This window comes from Lemur catta, chromosome 15, assembly GCF_020740605.2.
Source record: "Lemur catta isolate mLemCat1 chromosome 15, mLemCat1.pri, whole genome shotgun sequence".
Classification (NCBI taxonomy): domain Eukaryota; kingdom Metazoa; phylum Chordata; class Mammalia; order Primates; family Lemuridae; genus Lemur; species Lemur catta.
The window spans coordinates 21,597,278-21,617,231 of NC_059142.1; the positions used below are offsets into that span (position 1 = coordinate 21,597,278).

At 36.4% G+C, this 19,954-nt stretch overlaps 1 protein-coding gene across 1 annotated transcript in view; it reads right to left on the reverse strand.

Moving 5' to 3' along the window:
* The window catches only part of MYO1D (myosin ID), a 320,017-nt gene that overhangs the window by 172,160 nt on the left and 127,903 nt on the right, over positions 1-19,954 (reverse strand). Inside the window, exons 15-16 of the mRNA XM_045525468.1 lie at positions 17,819-17,985; positions 9,560-9,767 (exon numbers count right to left, since the gene is read on the reverse strand). Coding sequence (XP_045381424.1) covers positions 9,560-9,767; positions 17,819-17,985 — 375 coding nt within the window. The remainder of the gene's footprint in view (positions 1-9,559; positions 9,768-17,818; positions 17,986-19,954) is intronic.

Here is a 19,954-nt window from a genome sequence, read left to right on the forward strand (position 1 = left end):
TCACATGGAAATTATTTTTTAAAAATTTGTAAATAGCTTTTGAGGAAAGAGGAAATTGAAACAAAAAATAAATAAATGATAATGTATCAGGTCCAATACATACAGGAAAAGCAGAACTCAGAACAAATTCCACAGGCCATTATTAATAAATGTCAAAGAAAAAAGTGATTGAAGTGCCCAATTTTGGAAGTTGGAGAAAGATAATCTGCTTGCAAAATTAATAAATTAGAAATAAGAAAATGGGAGAATAAATAAATCAGAGAACCAGTTCTTTGAGAAAAGATAATGAAATGTATCATTAACTAAAGTTGACAAAGAAAACAGCATGAGCATAAGTCAAATACATAAAATAAGAACCAATAAGAGAGAATGACTACAGATACAAAGGAAATGAGAAGAAACATAAGAGATTACTTTGTTCAATTCTATTCAATTAAATTTAAGAATCTGGATGATTTTCTAGGAGAGTATAAATTACCAAAACTAATCCCACAAAAGATACAAACTAAAAAAAGATCAATTATCATAAAGAACTAGAGAAAGTTGTTTAAGAGTTATGCTCCAACAAATGCCCCCTTCCAGATGGTTTCACAATAATTCAACCTGAACAGATTAACTCCAATGCTATTTAGACTGTTCTAAAACATGGACAAAGAAGGAAAAGTAGCCATGTTATCCTGCTGAGAAAAACATATTAATAGGATTACTAACAAATCGATAGTCGAATTCTCTGTACAAACACCTCAAAAGAGGAAAAAAAAAGTCATATGAACATCTTGATACCTGCTAGAAAGTAATTCAATATAATTTAACATCTATTCTTGATTTTTAAAGTACAGTACTCTTAACAGAACTGAAATAAATGGATATCTGCTTAACATGTTCAAACGTCATCTATCTTAACAACTCAACCAGTATCATACATAAACAGAAACCATTAGAAACATTTCCATTAAATGCAGGAACATTTCAAGGCTGTCCAATATCACCACTCAAGTAATTTCACAAGGAGGCTATGCAGCAGCCTGGCCCCTCCCTATAACATGACTGCCAGTTTGAGGGTAGTGGGCCCAGAAGTACAGCTAATGCTGATGTAGAACAAAAAAAATTTTCCCATGAACCATCACAAAAGGACAATGGGTCTTACATATTTCTGTTATTTCCTTTCTCACCATTACACACGGTATGTACATGTATACATGGTGTCCCTGTTATATGTATACATATTATGTATGTACTGCTGATTTACTGATAAAATCTGGTAGTCCTGTCTTGCATATTTTCATAATATCAGTTTGCTAGCAGAATGCCAAATATTTTTTATTTTGAATTAAAGAAAAGATCACTAACTACCCCACAGTTCCATCTTGAAGTCCACATAAAATTAGACACAATCACATACAACTTTAGCCCACATTTTAAATATTTTATTTCGTTGGCTTGAGACCTTTTTTCCTTCCTCAGGTTTATCTTTTTCACACTTTTTTTTCTTTGATACCTTCCCACAGACTTTCTTCTCCACTCATTCTCTTGTTCTCTCCTTTCCTGCTTTTGGAATTGCACCAATTTTGCTATGACCTAATAATCAAACCACTATCATTCTCTAATCAGCAAGCCACCAGACAAGTAAAAATAAAATTCTGGGAGCCAAATGATCCTAGGAGACCAGTGCATCTGAACATTTATAGCAAAGAATTTCTATTATTTCTTATAAAGACATATTCGTAGTTTCACGTAACTACAATGCAAGACTGCCAACTGACCTTAGATTCAAGCTTGACTGTGGACCCCACAGTTCGTGGTGTCATGGGGGCTACATGCTGTGAGCCACATTTAGGACTGAAATAAAAACTGGAAAACTCACAGCATGGAGCATGGAGCAGGTCAGGGGTAGCATGATTTAAATGTCCAGAGTTGGCGGTTCTTGCTGCTAAGGAATTTGTGGGCTATAACTGTAACCTTAGGTTACCCATAAATTGCCTGGGGGGAAATGATTAGAGCTTTAAGATACTATCATTTAAAGAAAGAACTTATATATTTAGTAGCCTTCATTAAATGACCTAGGAAGGACCTTGACTGCTTAACTACATACACCATGGTGCACTGGAAGTGATAATTCTGTTCCGAAAGCTAGAATCAAAGCTGTGTAACCTGAAATGGTCCAAGTACATGATATGGTGACCAATTAAGATCTCTGTCTATAATCAGTTATAGATGCCCTTTAACAAAGGGCTACTTCCCCCAAATAAAGACATTTCACAAAGACACCTGTTTGTCTTACAGGTGGGTCAAGAGAGCCACTCTTGCAATTTATCAACATATCCAAATTTGTTGTTAATAGCCACAAAACAAATAAACTTTCTCAATACTTTTCCATCTCCCTTTGAGAATCTGTCCTTAATATCATCTTATATGACAATTTTGATCTTGCCCTATGAATCCCTAGAATGAGAACATAAATTTAAAACCATACATGTACCAAAAAAGGAAGGAATTTTTTGAAGGTTTCCATATCCCATTCTTTTTTCAAGACAACAAAATATTTTAGACTAAATGGGCACAGAGTATTAGAGAAGTATGACTCTTTGTAATGCATTTGGTGTAATTTTTCATTAGAAATCAGTTAATTGTTAATTATTAGTTAACAGTTAAAACTAACAGTTTTTTTTTTAGGATTTCCCTAATCCTATAACAAGTAAGGGTCCTATTTTCTGGAAATTAATGACTATAACACATAGGAGGCCCAGGCTGAAGAAGAAAAAAAGCTAAAACAACAAAATCAACTTGGACAGATTTGTTTTATGACATACTTAATAGAAGTCATTATATATTTCAACTTGGCTCCATGTGCCTGAACTGAACTGACAATACACTTTACTGATCTTTTAAGCACCTCCTTGCTTAAAGCTGTAATTTTGAAAACCTTAAGTAGTTTCTTCAGTGCCTTCTACAAATACCATCTTAGTAATTTCTCATTCAAATGCGATGTGAGGAACACACACACAAATGCAGAGAATATGTGGGTAAGTGAATCAATTGTATGTTATGAAAAGAAGAGAATGACCTTTATAAAAATCTCACTGGCTATACTGATTCATTTCTTTTAATGGGTATACTATAACTGGGGCTTTTTATAAAATTCATTTTTAAATAGTCAGACAAAATACTCAGGTTTTAGGTCATTCAGAAAAAGTATTTTAAAAAATGAAAATAATCAGTGCTTCAGTGAGACAAGCTCATTCACGCATTAGTTGGTGGGAGCGTAAATTGGTACAATCTTTCTAGGGGCCATTTCAAAATGAGTCTAGAAAACCTTAAACGTGCACATCTTTTAAACCAACAATTTCAATTCTGAGAATTAATTCCAACAAAATAATAAAAAATATTTATAAACATTTAATAGCTGTATTAGAAGTACTAGTAGTAATAACAATAGCTAACACCTACTGAACTCTTAGTATTTGTCAGGCACTGTTTTAAGCACTGCAACGAGCCTTGTAAGAACAAAAAACTTGAAACATCTTAATGTCCAGCAATGTTTGATTGATTGAGGAAACTCCAGTAAATCATATGCATGACTAAGTTGGCTATTACAACTATTCAATAAGTGTTTACAGATGTTAAGATATGATAAAAAGTATCACCCAACAGTGATGTGATAACAATTTAAGTTTATATTTAATACAAAATAAAATTATATTGTAAATAATATAAAATTATTTATATTTTTCATTTTGCTACATGAACTTGTATTGCTATTACTTATGTGTTATAGAACCAATAAATCTATATGCTTATTTCTTAAAAAAAATTTCTAGTAATTCACAAATTTTCTACAATATCAAGCACATGACCAAGTACAGCTGACTCTTCAACAACATGGGTTTGAAATGCACAGGTCCACTTACACATGGATTTTTTCAGCCAAATGTAAATCGAAAATACAGTATTCTCAGGATACAAAACCTGCACATACAGAGGGCTGACTGTATATGAAGGAAATAAGGTGCATTAAACAGACTACCTGTAATTATTGATATTGACTAGTTAATAATAGTTTAGGTGATGACAGTGAACTACACATATTTTTAAGAATCAGAAAGTAACACATTTTATAGTTCTTCTGCAACCTTTTTGTGGTTATGCAATTTATCCCTTTAAAATAGGTTTTGAGGTTCTAGTTTTGGTCAACATTCTGATTCTCCCTCTTACAACTTCCATTAAATCTCTATTAAGGCACAAAAAAAGATATGAAAATACACCAAAGCCAGTTTCTCAGATATTAAAATCTATTATGATGTACTATAATAAAAATAGTTTGATATTGACATAGGAATTGATTATAGAATGAAATGGTGAGTCCTGAAATATATTCACACATATATGAGAAATTAACATTGCACAAAGGTGGAATTTCAATTTAGTGGGGGAAAAAGGGAATTTTTTAATAAACGAGGTTAAAATAGCTAGTTATTCACCTGAAACAAAACAGAGTTGTGTTCCTATATCACATTGTGTATAAAAATAAATTCCGGGTCAATAATTTTTTTAAGAAACCCAAAAGCTATAGGGAAAAAGATAAGACATATTTCATTATATTAACAGTGAAAATTTTCACATGGAAGGGTATACCATGAACAGAGTCCAATGACAAATAACTAACAAAAATAATTGTAATATATAAAATTAATACATATTATATACAGATGGCTCTCATAAATTCATAGGAAAAAGACAAACAACCCAACAGAAAAATGGGCCAAGAATATGAATAAACAAGTAACAAGACAGGCAATTCAAAAGGCCAATAAACACATACTAATAGTAATGGAAATAAATAAAGTAGAAATAAAATATCATTTCTTACTGATCAGAATGCAAAACATGGTAAAAGCCACTGCGGTCAAAATTTAGGGAAAAGAGTTCACATACATAGTGAGTAGAAACATGAATTGTTATGATTAAAAACATATTTACTCTTCAACTCAACAGTCTTGCTCTGGGAATCCAGTGCATAGAAATGAAGGCACCAGTATGGAAGGCTATATGCATGAGGAAGTCTATTAACGTTATGGGAAGACTGTGAGGGTGTCCTGAAGAGTTAACATAGCAAGCCCGAGACTGCTATTCTTACAAAGGCCTGCTTGTGAGGGTGGCCCTTGGCTGGTATCTGGGAACTTGCTGGTAAACAGTTCCCTACACTGATACAAAACTTTTCCTAAGTGATCAGAGTGGCTGTGTTTAAACTGCTTGTACAAATAGTATAGTTTGTGCTGAATACCTTTTTCCTTCTGGGAATCTGGGATTTTGGTACACAGTAGGCAGAGGGTGCCTAAATGACCAACCCCCAATAAAAACTTTGATCACTGAGTATCTAATGAGCTTCCCTAGTAGATGACACTTGGCATGTGGCTGACACAACTCATTGCTGGAGGAATTAAGCATGCGTGAGGCAACTCCACTGGGAGAGAACTCTTGGAAGTCTGCTCCTGGTTTCCTTTGGATTTTGCCCCATGTGCCCTTTGCTGCTTTTGCTCCACATCCTTTTGCTGTAATAAATTTTGCTCATCAGCACAACTCTATGTTGAGTCCTGTGAATCCTTCTGGTGGACTGGATCTCTGAAACTGAGGTGCTGGGGACTCTTAACACAGGGGGCGAGAAGAAACGTGAGCAGAGAAGGTAAATGTGGGAGACAAAAGTAACAAAATACTGTAGAAGAAAAGAAGGGGTATCATAAAAATATCCTCACATAAACTATGATCTCATTCATATTATAATATATATGCTAGTATTAATATATATGCACAAAAAGATGTCAAAATGGATGGCTACCACCTTTGGATGGTGAAATTTTTGGTGAGGTTTTACATTTTCCCTTACAGTCTTCTGCATGGGTTGAATTTGTTTTTACAATGAGCATATTTTACTTATATAATCAGGAAAAAGATAAAACTATTGTTATTTAAAAAGGAAATAAAAATCAGTTATTGGAGAGTCTTGTTTAAAACAGCAGTTCCTAACGCAGCTGCTCCTGACTTCCCATTAAATTCCTATAAGGATATAGAAAAAGTGAAAACACATATCATATATTAGGTGATTGATGACCTATTATTCCCAAAAGCCTAGAGAATTATCCACTATTTTTTTTTTTTTAAGACAGAGTCTTGCTCTGTCTCCCAGGCTGGAGTACAGTGGCACAATCATAGCTCACTGTAGCCTCCAACTCTTAAGCTCAAGCAATCTTCCCACCTCAGCCTCTCGAGTAGCTAGGACTATAGGAGCACACCACCAGACACAGCTAATTGAAAAAAATTTTTTTTAAATATTTTTTATAGAGATGGGGTTTCACTATGTTGCCCTGGCTGGTCTTGAACTCCTCAAGCGATCCTCTAGCCTCAGCCTCCCAAAGTGCTGGGATTACAGATGTGAGCCATGGTGCCCAATCTTTCCACTAATTTTATGGCTAATGTAGTTGGTCTAAAAAACATAATTAGTAGACCACATATAACACACCCTAGAATATAACACACCTTATATTTCCTACTCCACTGCCTTATGGTTAAGAAATGTGAGATCTATCTCACAAAGAAGACTGGATGGCTTTTCTTCCATGGCATGGGTGATAGGTTTTGAAGCAGGCATTTCTTCTCTTTTAGAATTTCTCTTTCCTAGGTAGAGACTATAATTTCTCACCAGGAAGAAAGCAGAGGTAGGGACTGGTAATGGCATGCTACATTTCTAGAAGCAAAGTGCTGTCAGAGGGGACCAAGAAAGGAAGAGCCCTAGTAGCTGTGTTTACCTGGAAGTATATCTTCTTATGTATGAGCTGGGCTGTGGAGCTGGAAGAGGAAGGGTGGACCCCATCTTTAGCTAGCAGAGCTGTAACAGACTAAAGTCTATGGGACACTGACAATTGTGCAAGAAGTGAACAAACTGCCACTGTAGATGTAAAAAGAGGGTTCTATCAGCTACGGAGTGGACAGAAAGTAAGTTCAAGGTAGGTTTACTATATAGTTTATTATCCATACTGGGACACTTTTGAGAGTGAAAGGGGTACTATTACATTAACAGTTACAACAGGGAATGGTCATAAGCCAGGACTGTCCCAAGCAAACTGAGAGGTATGGTCACTCTGGCTCAGAGCCTAACTCTGAGCCTGAATCAATCTCTTGTATACGTAGAAAAACAGACATAATAACAGATCTGGAAAACAAACACACACACACACACACACACACACACACACACACACACACACAGAGTCAAGTACTTAAGATCAAGGGAAAGGACTCGAGGATGTGAAGATAGAAAGGAACAGATGCATGAAAATAATTTACTATGGCAGGCAGAAAACAGACATCCAACTTGCAAATTTACAAGCATTCTTGAGAAAGAAGACAGAACTGAACAAAAGCAACATTTAAGAAAAACAATAGGAGGAAACTGTTTTGGGATGAAACAGAATTTAGTATTTCACTCCAAAAGTTTTTCTGAGTTCCAGGCAAAATAAATGAAAAGAGACCAAGACTAAGAAACAGCTTGGCAACTGGAAGAGAAAACTTTTATTATTTGTATGTGATTTAATCATTTACCTGAGTAAAAACTAACAGAATCAACAAACATGAACAAAGAAAGGTTTTGTTATGGATACAGATAAAGCAACATGAGACAGTATTATTTCTCTGTACCATGTAGAAATTATAATAAAAAATTTACAGTAGCAACAAAAACAATAAAATATCTAGGAATGAACGATGAATTTATAAGGCCTAAGTCTAAAGGTCAATGAAGATGATTTAAATAAACCTATTTCATACTCTTAATAAGATGATTTAGTATTATAAAAATGTTAATCCTTCCCAATTAATCTCTATATCCCCTGTAATCCTAATAAAAATTTTTATTGAATTTAATGAATTTACTATAAATATTAAAATGTAGATTGCAGAATAAAGGTCTATGTATAGGTTAATCAACTCTAATAATGAAGAGTAGAGAAGATGGACTTATCCTACAATATACTAAGACATATGACAATAAAAGCTGTGTGGTATTAGTGCAAAAAAAGCAAATAGAAAAATGGAACAGACTAGAGCACACAGAGAGAGACTACGCGCGCACACACGCACGCACATGTGTGTTTGTGTGTGTGTGTGTGCATTTAATATATGATAAAAGTAGCACCACGAATCAATGGGCAAACGACAGACTGTTTAGATGGTACTGAGAAAACTGGCTTACCATACAGAGGAAAATAAAACTGGATTCCTATATAAAACTACATCCACAGGTGGACTCTAAATGGATTAAAGATTTAAATGTGAAAAGTAAAACTATATAGTTCATAGAAGGAAATATAGGATAATATCTTTGCGACCTAGAGACAATGAAAGTCTTCTTAAAATTCCAAAGCACAAGCTATAAGGCAAAAAAATTGAAGAATTTGATTATGTCAAAATTAAGAATTCTGTTCAACAAAGCATGTTATGGATAAAATTCATTAGACTGCCTACAGAATAGGAGACTATATTTATAATGTTCAAAGTGAATAAGAGATTAATGTCTAGACTATTCAAGGCATTTCTGCTAATCAACAAGAAAGTGCCAAATCCAGTAGAAAAACAGACAAAAGGTATGAACAGATAGTTTACAGGAAAATCCAACAAGCAAACAAGTATTTACTGAGATGCTCAATTCAAAGGTAATCGGAGAAATATAATGTAAAACAACAAGATATTATATCTATTAGTCTGACAAAATTTAGCTAGGTGGATGATACTGGTAGGAGGGATATGGTGCACAGTAACTCTCATATACAGCTGCTGGCAGTGCAAACTGGCAGAGTCACCCAGGAGAAGAACCTGGCACTACTTATACCAATTAGGTACACATATACCCTGTGACCCAGCAACTTTCCTCCTAGGTGTGTATATGTCCCAAGGACACCTTCACAGAGGTACATGATTTTTTTACAGACACATATAATTTTTTGCATTAAAATAGTTCATATGGAAGGTATGGGAGAGGGTATGGGGGATACAAAGAAATATATGAATGGGTGAATGTAATGAGAAGGAGCCTTGCACAGATCAGCGATGACAGGTACAGCACCATCAACTAATGAGCATCCATCAGTACTCCACACCTGAGGTCAGGTGGTGGGGGTAAGGTAATCATGGCTGAAGAAGGTGGTTTCAAACATGTTGGCAACATTTTTTGGTTACAAAATAAAAAAATCTTAATGCATTTAAGCTGAAAAAAAAAAACCCCACATAGTTAGCTATAAAGGACAAAAAGGAGACTGGTTCAAACATCTCTCCAACTTTAAATACCAGAAGACAAAATGTCCTCAGAGTTTTGAAGATGAAATAATTTTGAAATTGGGCAGCCAAATAAGTTTTCCATGTGTGAAGGCAATAGAAAACATTTTAAGATATGCACAGACACACACAAAATATACCATCCGTGAACATTTCTTGAATTAAAGAAAACATTCAACCGATTTTTAAGAATATAAGAGCAAAATCTTATCCTTATATATATTAAATATAAAATTACCTTTTGTAGAAAGAGGACAATCCTTACGAGCATCTGGGCACGGAGGTCTTCCAAGGTAAACAATGTTCGGGGTGTTCGAATGAAAATTTTGGTCTTCCCATAAGCGACATCATCCTGAAACCCACACCGTTCAATCAGTTTCTTGACAGCCTCTTTGTCTGAAGGGAGGTCATGGTTGGGCCAGGTGAACTCAGAGATCATCTTATACCTGAAAGAAAAATGAGCAGAGCACAGATTAAGGGAGAAAAACCGTATGGTCATCTCAATAGAAAAACTATTCAATAAAATTCAAGATACTTCATAGAAAACAAAACAAAATCTTAGTAAACTAGCAATAGAATTTCATTAGATTAGATTAGAGATGCAAAAAAAAAAAGGCCTTAGTAAAATAAAACACTTCTTTACGATAACAACTCTTATTAAACTAGGGATAGAAGGGACTTAATTAATCTATAAAGGCTATTTACCAAAAACCCACAGCAAATATCATTCATCAAGAGGAGACCTTCAGAGCATTCTCTTTACAAACAGAAACATGACAAGGATCTACTTGGCATTGCTCTGGAGGTCTAGTTGGCATGGTGGAACCAATAAATAAATTGGTAAATGATTAGGAAAGGTACAAAACAGGCACAATTTGTGAACAACGTGACCCTCTTCAAAGGGAATCACGTGGATCTTTACACAGACTATTACAACTAAAAGAAAATTAAGCAGTGCTACTGCATATAAGATCAATACACAAAAATTAATTGCATTTCTACATACAAGCAGCTAACAACTCCTCGCCACCTGAGCCTCTCATAAAGCAGTTTGCTACGTGGTAGCTTAGTGTGAGTGTGAGTAAGACAGAAATCACAGAGTCACAGTCTTTTGTAGCCTAATCTCAAAAGTGACCTCCCATCGCTTCTGCCATATTCCATTTTGTCAGAAATGAATGAATAGGTCCAGCCTATAATCAAGGAAGGGGACGATATAGGGCATGGATACCAGGAGGTAGGGGACACAAGAGCCATCCTATGAGGCTGCCTACCATAGGCTGTGCAAAGTTATTTAATACATGGAGTCAAATTTAGTAATTTTTTTCCTTATATTACATTTGAATTTTACTTTCTTCACATTCAGATTATAAAGTAATTCACTTATATTTTCTTCTAGTCCTGGTATGTTTTCATTTTTTATGTTTAGATCTCTGATCCATTTGGAGTTTATTTTGGTATTTGCTGTGAGGTATGGATCTAATTTTATATTTTGATAAATGGCTATTCAGCTGTTCCAACACTATTAAAAAATCCACCTTTACTTCTTGTGATTTAATATGCCACCTTTATTATATACTACTATATTTTCATATGCACTTCAGTTTATTTCTGGACTTTCTGGTCTGTTTCACTGTTCTGTGTATCTGTGTATCAGTACCACAACGTTTTAACTAAGGAGGCTATAAGTACATTATAATGTCTTTCCTAATTCTTTTCTTTTTTTTTTTACAGGTTTTTCTAGCTTCTTGGTATGTTTATTTTTGCACAGGAAATTTAGAATCAAGTTTTACAGTTATAGGAAAAAAACAGAATTCAGCAAATAAATTAAAAAAATCAAACCACCCCCAAACTCCTTAAGAATAGTTTTATTGAGTTGAAACATTAAATTCATTAAATTTATATATGGTGTTGAGTTGCCTTATTCGAGGTTATATATCTTCTCATTGTTCCAATCTACTTTCATGCCTTTCAGGAATCTCTGAAAGTTTTCTCATAAGGCTTTCACATTTCTTGTTAAGATAATACATATCTAAGCAGCACCTGTTAATTACTCCCTCAATTACAGTTAATTACTCCCTTCGTCCTGACATCTCTCTCTTTTCTAAGTGTCCATGACAGCACACTCTCCCCGGTTTCCTTCCGTCTCTCTGGATCGTCCTTCTCAATGTCATTTTCTGGCTCCTCTGGGTTCGACTGTATCCCTAAACGTTAAAGTGTCCCAGGGCTCAGATCAGAGATTCTATGTATACTGTCCCCACATCACCTCAGCTAGTCCATTTACTTTAAATAATATATTTGAAATATAAATATGTACATTTATACATACATAAAATATAAAAATACATTTTTCAATTCACAAATGTGTTATCCCTAGTCTAGCCCTCAGCCTGAGCTTCAGATTCATACATCCAATGCCTGCCTGGGTCTTGTAGGCATGTGAAACTTCCCTTTTAGTCTTTTCTATCTCAAGCTACCCAGTTACTAAAGCCAGAATCCCGGGAATATTTTTATTCCTTCCCTTCTCTGTCATTACTTCTAATCCATCATCAAGTCCTATTGACTCTACCTCCAAAATATATTTGCAATTCTCATCTCTACTGCTTCAGTCCTAATCCAAGCCACCTTCTACTTTATTACAATAGACTCCTAAACTGTTCCCCACTTCCTTCCAATCCATTCTGCAAAGAGCAGCCAGAGCAGTTTTCCATAAAGTCTGAAATCATTTCTGTCTTTTGCTGCTTACCTCCTTCCTCATTGTCCTCCTATCACATTGGCTTCTTTCGGGTTCTGTGATGTGGTTGCCTCCTTCTTGCTTTAGAGCCTTTTGCATATACTGTTCCCACTGCCTAGAAGGCATTTTACCTAGTCCTTAACACATTGATTGCCACACTAGAAAAGAAAAATTTTCCCTGGGGCCATGGTGTTTTATTAAAACAAAATGATCCTTTCTAATTTGTTACTTTCTATTGTTTTCTGTGTGTGAGTTACACGCAACACAATCCACATTTTTAGAATTAAATTGTCAATATTAATTGTAACAATAAGAACATTAACAAGATTTTCACAAACGAACTGCAGGGTTTTGTTTCACATGGCCCTGGGCTCAAAACTAGCCTGAATGGAAGAAAATCATTTATCAATAAAAGTCTCACTTGCTGGAGAGGCTCAGAAATCAATGCCAGATGAAAAGAGTTTAAATATGAAGACAGAGGTATTACCATACAATGTCACATGAAAAAAAAAAAAAAGGAAATGAAATCCGAAACCTCCCAAATTCATTCTAAAATTAGAGTCAGGGTCCACATTCGGCTCATACCAGGGGTAGCAGTGGTATGTGTTTAAAGTTTCAGGCACACTGCAGAAGCTGGAAGCAGTGCTGCAGCCACTGTCCTCGGCTCACATGGCCAGGCAGAAGAGCACTGCCTGCCTTCCTGCTGGCAAAGTGCATGACCCCAGTTCTCCAGCAAAGCAGCATCCTGAACTTGCTAATTAAAAAGCTGAACTCATCTGCTTCCTGACAACTTGTCTTACCTCCCTAAAGGACTTTAGCAGCTTTCAAGGTTATCAGCGTGTTTAAAATCCTTTTCTCTTTTTTCAATGAAAGAAATGAAAATAAAGAAAAATGGCAAGTAAAAATTTAGATTCAAAACTAAAATTCTTACAAAAAATCTGCAGAATCTAAATGTAAAAATTCACTGCAAAAAACATTTTCTCCCATTATCACTGGATGATCCACATAAAATGGGGGTAATATGCACTTCTTCACGTGGTTGTGGTTTCAGTGACTCACATGTGGACTGCTTAAAACAGTGCTTCCTACATATAGTAAGCACTTCAAGACATTAGCAACTATTATGTGTTGAAAACTTGAACACCTAAATTAATTTTTTTGCTTTCTAGTTAATCATCATCTATATTCTTTCATGAACAGGACTAAAGCCTTTCCTTATCTCTACTTTTCACTCCCATTTTAATTTTAGTTACAGATTATTACTAAAGACTTCTCCCCCCTTTATAATCAGTACCTATTTAGATTTAACAAAAAGCTTTAATGATTTATTTGTTCAATATTGCTTTTTTGTGTCCCGTGTTTCCCTTCTGCATTCATCTTTCTTTTGAAGATTTTTCAGAGAGGGTCTATGAATAATAAACTTTCTGAGCCCAGGTATGTCAGAAAATGTTCCTACTTTACTCACACTCTTGAATGATAATTTGACATAGAATACAATTCTAAGCATAAAGGTCACTTCCCCTCACTGTGAAGATACTTCTTTTTCTACTTGATCAAATGTGGCTAATGAGAAGCCTGATGTCAGTATGATTCTGATTCCCTGGTAAGCAGTTTGCCTTTTTTTCTTGGGAGCTATATGTATTTTTTTTTTTTTTTAATAATCTAGAAGGGAACAAAACGTATTTTTTTCAGTTTTTAATACATATGCTTGAGAGTCAGTGTATTCTTTCAATCTGAAAGTTTAAGTTTTTTTCAGTTCAGGCAGATTCCTGGCCATTGTTTGCCTCCTGCTTCTCGCCTTTCTCTCTGTTCTTTCCTCTGGTGCTCCAGCTAGATGGGTTTTGCCACTCCTGCATCAACTCTGCATGTGACTGGACTCTTCTTTAATACTTCCCATCTCTTTTTCTTTGTGATGAGATCTGGAAGAAGTCTCTAGCTTCCTCTCCCAGCCTGTTAATTCACTTTTTTCAAAAGTTTAGTTTCTCAAAAAGTTTTAACATTGTGGCTAAATTTACATGTGCTAAAATGCACACATTTAGGTATACAATGCAGTAAGTTCTGACAAATGTATATACCCATGAAACTGACTCTCAATCAAGATACATCATCCCAGACAGTTCTCCCATTCTGCTTTCCAGTCACACCCAACCCAGAGCTAACCACCTGCTCTTGAAGTTCATATATAGGGCAGCATGAAGTATGTATTCTTTTGTGTTTATCTTCCTTCAAGAATACATCTGAGATATCTGTCCATCTTGTTGTTGTGTCAGTAGTTCATTGTCTTCAGTGCTGATTAGGAACTGCTCATGAACTTATTGAAGTTTGTTGACTGTGTTTCCTACTGATGGGCAATTCACTTTGTAGTTGTGTTTAATCTGATTTTCATTTCATAAATTTCCAGTTTTTAAACAATTACCTGTACTCGTTTCTAACTTCATATTCCTATTTTAGGGCTAAAATTTCCTCCTTTTTCTCTCTGAGAATATTAAATAGGCTTCTTCACATGTCCCTTACTCCTTGGCCCTGATTCCTTGGGGGTAAAGTTTTTCACTTCTTGACCTTATGGACCTTACGTGGCTTTTCTCGCTGGTTCTGGTCTTTCTCAGATGTTTGATGGTCATCTCATCTTCTGCCACAGAGTTCTTCCATGCACATCTTGGCCTGAGTTGGCCTCTTTGGTAGCTACTTTTGCTTCCCAGGTCTTGGCCAGTATGTCTACAGTGTCCCATTTCAGCTGCTGAGGTGGTTACTTGTCCTAGCCATTATGGCAATCTCTTGGTACTACAGCTACGGTAACGCTAGCACAGCAGCTGGGAAGGCTTCCTGAAGCCTCTTTGGTCTTTGCTTATGACTGTGAACTTAGCTTACTTCTGGGTCTTCATATCTGCTTCACATCACATTTAAGAGTGACTCATCTTCAAGGTTCACTGAGCATGTCCCTTCCTGATTCCACAGTGTGGGCTATACACTCACTTAGTTTCAAATTTACATATTTTGTTTCATTTGGGGGTGCCCTGGAGTGGGATATTTAAGCTGTGCCATGAAGAACACCATATTTGAAATTTATAGGTTCTTTTAAATCTTTTCTATTCTATTTTTACATTTTTGAAAACATATTCTAATCCTTATAGAATGTCTTTCATGCCAAAAAAAAAAAAACCAAAAAAACAACAAACAACAAAACAACCCACCAAAACCTTTTGAGTTGAAAGTAAAATAAGTCCAAAAAGAGATTAAAAGTAGATAAAGATACTCAACTTGCAAAATTCCTTGTCCCCTCCAAATCAAGGTTACTTACTGCTCACTTACTTCCACTACTCCCCATGGCTTCTACCTCGTCTCATGATAATGCATTTTCAGTTCAGCCCCATCCTATAGTTAGTTATCCATTCTCACCCTGCTCATTCTAATATTTAGCTTTTGCTGATTTTCAACAGGTGACAACACAAAAACAAATTCTATACCTGATCAACTGCTAGAATTCTACAAGCAATAATACATAAGGACTGGAAATCTTTCCAATAATGTAATTTGATACTGTTTGAAATCAAGATTCAGAATGCATTCCTACTATACAGCCTCCATGAAAAAGAAAAGCCAATTTTAAAGAACTATGTGATTTTAACAAGGAAAAATGGTCAGTTTTGAGCATAATCTTTGGATCAGTGTAAAATTAAATTCCAATTCTCTAGGCTATTATGCTGTAAAGTTTTATTCATTTCAAGAGTCTCCATTTAGTGTAACCTCTTACTTCTGTACACATGTAGCTGAACACTCATGGAAATAAACCAACAATTCTAGGTGGTTTCACTTTACATTTATAACCTCTAATCTTAAGTGGGCACTCAGCTCTTCCTGGTGGCAATCCTATTATACAAACTGTGCTTTCCCACGCTCCAAAATGAGTATTCTCATTTCCCCTCAAACCTCCTCTACCACTTGTTCCAACCCTCACTCTCTACCATGACCTTGCCTCATACTTCAACAAGAAAACAGAAGCAATCAGACAGGAACATCTGCATCTTCGCCATCAGTAAAGCTTCAAGCCTTCTTGCGTCAATATCCATATTCTCCACCTGTGTTCTGTTGCTATGGGTGAAGTGTCCCTGCTCTTGGCTAAAGCTGACAAACTTTCCACTTGTCTTTGTGCTTCCATCCCTTCTTGCCTTCTCAAGGATGTTTTGATTATAATTATCTCCCTCTCTCCTGTGTTGCTAGTTTCTCCTTTTGTTCTGAATCATCCCCACCTACATAGAAACATTTTCTAGTACTTCCTGACCTGACCTCCAATTCCAGCTACTGCTTCCATTTCTCTCTGCTCTCATGCACAGCAAAAATCTTGAGCTGTCTACAGGCATCTAACTCCTCACTTCACTTTCCCATTCTGTTCAAATCAGGCTCTGCCCTACCTTTTCTCCTCTGGCCTCTCTGTTGCCAAATCCAATGATTAACTTTCTGCTTTTATTTTATTTGACTACACAGCAACTAATGATATAGTGAACATATTTTTCTTCCTGAAATGCCAGCTTTTCGTGGCTTCTGTGACATAATCCCCTTCTGGGTTTTCTTCTACCTCACTGATTGTTCCTTCTCTTCTCTTTGCTGGTTCTTTCATGTCAGACCACAAATCTAAATATTACCATGGACTTCCTCCTTTTCTCCACCCATAGACATACCCAAGAATGTCTATGCAATCTGTATACTAATGACTCCAAAATTTTTTTTTTTTTTTTTTGAGACAGTCTCGCTCTGTTGCCCAGGCTAGAGTGCCATGGTGTCAGCCTCACTCACAGCAACCTCAAACCCCTGGGCTTAAGCAATCCTGCTGCCTCAGCCTCCCGAGTAGCTGGGACTACAGGCATGTGCCACCATGCCCGGCTAATTTTTTTTCATATATATATATATATATATATATATATATATATATTTCTAGCTGTCCAGATCATTTCTTTCTATTTTTAGTAGAGACAGGGTCTCGCTGTTACTCAGGCTGGTCTCGAACTCCTGACCTTGAGTCATCCTCCTGCCTCGGCCTTCCTGAGTGCTAGGATTACAGGCGTGAGCCACCCCGTCCAGCCTCTAAAATCTCTTATTTGTAGCCTGAACTTCTTTCCGGAACTCCAGGTATGTATGTCTAATAGCTTACTGAACATTTCTACTTAAATGTTTAGTAGGCATTTCAAAGTTAACATAGTCAAGAGAATAATCTTGATTTGATCCTTGCTCCTGATCCATGCCCTCTTCTTGGAACTTCTTTTATCTAAGTTTATCTCAGCAAATGGTACCATGCTTACCCAGATGCTCAAGCCAAAAAATATTTGTCATCCTTCACTCCGTCCTACTCCAGTTTCATCATTATCTAATCCATGAGCAGGTCTTGTCAACTTCACCCCCAACATATATCCCGAATCTGTGCAATGCTCTTGTATCTACAATAATCCCTTGTTGAAGGCACTATCATCAGGCTATCTTTCCTGGACTCCAATCCAGCTGTGACTCCAAATCCATGTTCTTTCTACTATACTATGGTGCTCACATTTCCTCTAAAAAGACTGAACTTTTATTCCATGGTCCATAAACCATGAACTCAGACACTCCTGTTGCTTCTAGGAAAATCTTTCATATTTGCAATTTCCTCAACTCTTTTTTTGCTCATTCAACAAATATTTACAGATTGCCTAATATGTGCTGATGCGTTGTCATGTATGGGGAAGACTCCATCATTCTCCGTGTGCTGTTAGGCTTCTCTGCTGAGTCTATTCTCACCTGTGAAGAAACTTCTCATAGGTCTGGCGGAAGGCAAATCCTGCCCGACGCACTCTGACATTTTCCAGTAGTCCAAGATATTCCACTTGATGCCGGCAGCGTTCTTCATCAAATATCTGTGGGGACTTCTTGTCATTGGGTTTGATACAACGTACGTAATATGGCTCCTAAAGAAATAAATCCACAAATGGTAAGTTTCACTGGAGAAATTCCTAGACTAGGGACACTAACATGTAATTAGTGTTAACTGTGTCAAGTTCAGTTCAGTGCCTCTAATTTCTCAGGCACATACTGTGAGTAAACTAGTTACTCTTCCTTCCCCCTCGATTCAAGGTTAGATGTTCTCATGCATTCAGCCAAATTTTTCTTTTATTTAGGCTTCATCAGGAATAGTAGAAAAGGGATAAAACTAGGAAGTAAATAACTGAGACATGTAAACACTGAGTTTTTGTGTATTTATGAAAACATGGTTAAACTAATTGAAGGAGTAATTCAATAGAAAAAGGCAGCAGTTATAGCAAAGATCAAATGGGATGAAGAATGTAAAATATTAAGGACAGCTATGGTACACAGTAAGTGCTCCGTTAGTATCAGACATATTATTATTGCATTAGTTTGTGCGTTTGGAAAAGAAATTAAAATTCATGGATAAGTAGAAAAGTCACAAAACCACCTATAGGCACCAGTGATTCTATGAAGGAGCGCAGCTAGCAACTGTACCAATGAAGTTTTGTATTTCGCATTAGATCATAGCTCCTTTTAAATATAAAACCATGCTTGGCATAGATCCTAGTACACTGATGATAATGAATAAATTATCACTGGATGAATCAGTGAGGTCAAATGTATCCTACTTATAAGCATAAAGAGTCCTTCTCTTCTCTGAATCCATTGTTTATCGACACACAGATGCACTTTAAGTAAGATATAGAATCCTCTGTAGTTAAATTAGGCAGTTTTGAGCCCTACTGAGGGCTAGAGGTGGAATGGGGTAATAATTTAAGAAGTAGGAGAGATTTGAAGAATGTAAATCTACTTGCATTTCCAACAGAATACCAGTTTTCAACACCTAAAATAGAAACTCCAATTGTATACTTATCATGCTGCCCTACATGATAAAAAGTGACATCATTTTCTTCTTTTTTCTAAGCCCTGCTGTATTAGTTTTCTATTGCTGCGGTAGCAGATTATCAAAGGTTTAGTGGTTTAAAATAACACAATTTTATTATCTCACATTTCTGGAAGTTGGAAGTCTGAAATGGGCTTCACTGGGCTAAAATCAAGGTGTCAGCAGGGTTGTTACTTTCTGTAGGCCCCAGAAGAAAGCCGATTTTCTTATCTTTTCCACCTTCTAAAGGCTGCCCACATTCCTTGGCTTGTGACTGCCTTCCATCACCAAAGCCAGCTATGGCCAGTTGAGTCTTTCTTATGATGTCACCTCCCTGGTTCTGACTTTTCTGCCTCCTTTCCCCCCATTGAAGGACTCTTGCGTTAAAACTGGGCCCAATTTGATAACCCATGATAATCCCTTATTTTAAGGCCTGCTGATGAGCAGCCTTAACTCCATCTGTAACCTTAATTCTACCTTGCCATGTAACATAGCATGTTTACAGGTTCTGGGGATTAGGATGTGGGCATCCTGTGGTTGCTATGATGTAATAATCACAGATGTATGTTGTATGTATATACATATATATTCATATATGTTGTGTACATATGTGTGTGTATATATATTCATTTTCCCTGGTTTCTAGCATAGAGCTTCAAAAACCTTTGGGATTTCTTTAGTGATAGAAGTGCCTTTGTTATGCTAATGAGGTGACTTATGGCCAGACCCCTAGTTACCTTCAAGATGGGGGCTGGTCACCCAGAAAACCCCTTCATGTGATTAGAGGGCTGGAACTTTCAGCTGCTTGACCTCTGCGGGAGGTTAGGGGGACTGGAGATCAAGTTTAGTCATGTGGTCAATGATTTAATCAATCATGCCTAGATAATGAAATTCTGATTTAAAAAAAAAGGCTCAAGACACTGAGGCTTGGAGGACCTCCTGGTTGGTGGACATATCGATGTACCGGGAGGGTGATGAACCGTGACTGCACGGGGAGAAAAGCTCCTGTGCTCGGACCTTGTTTCCAG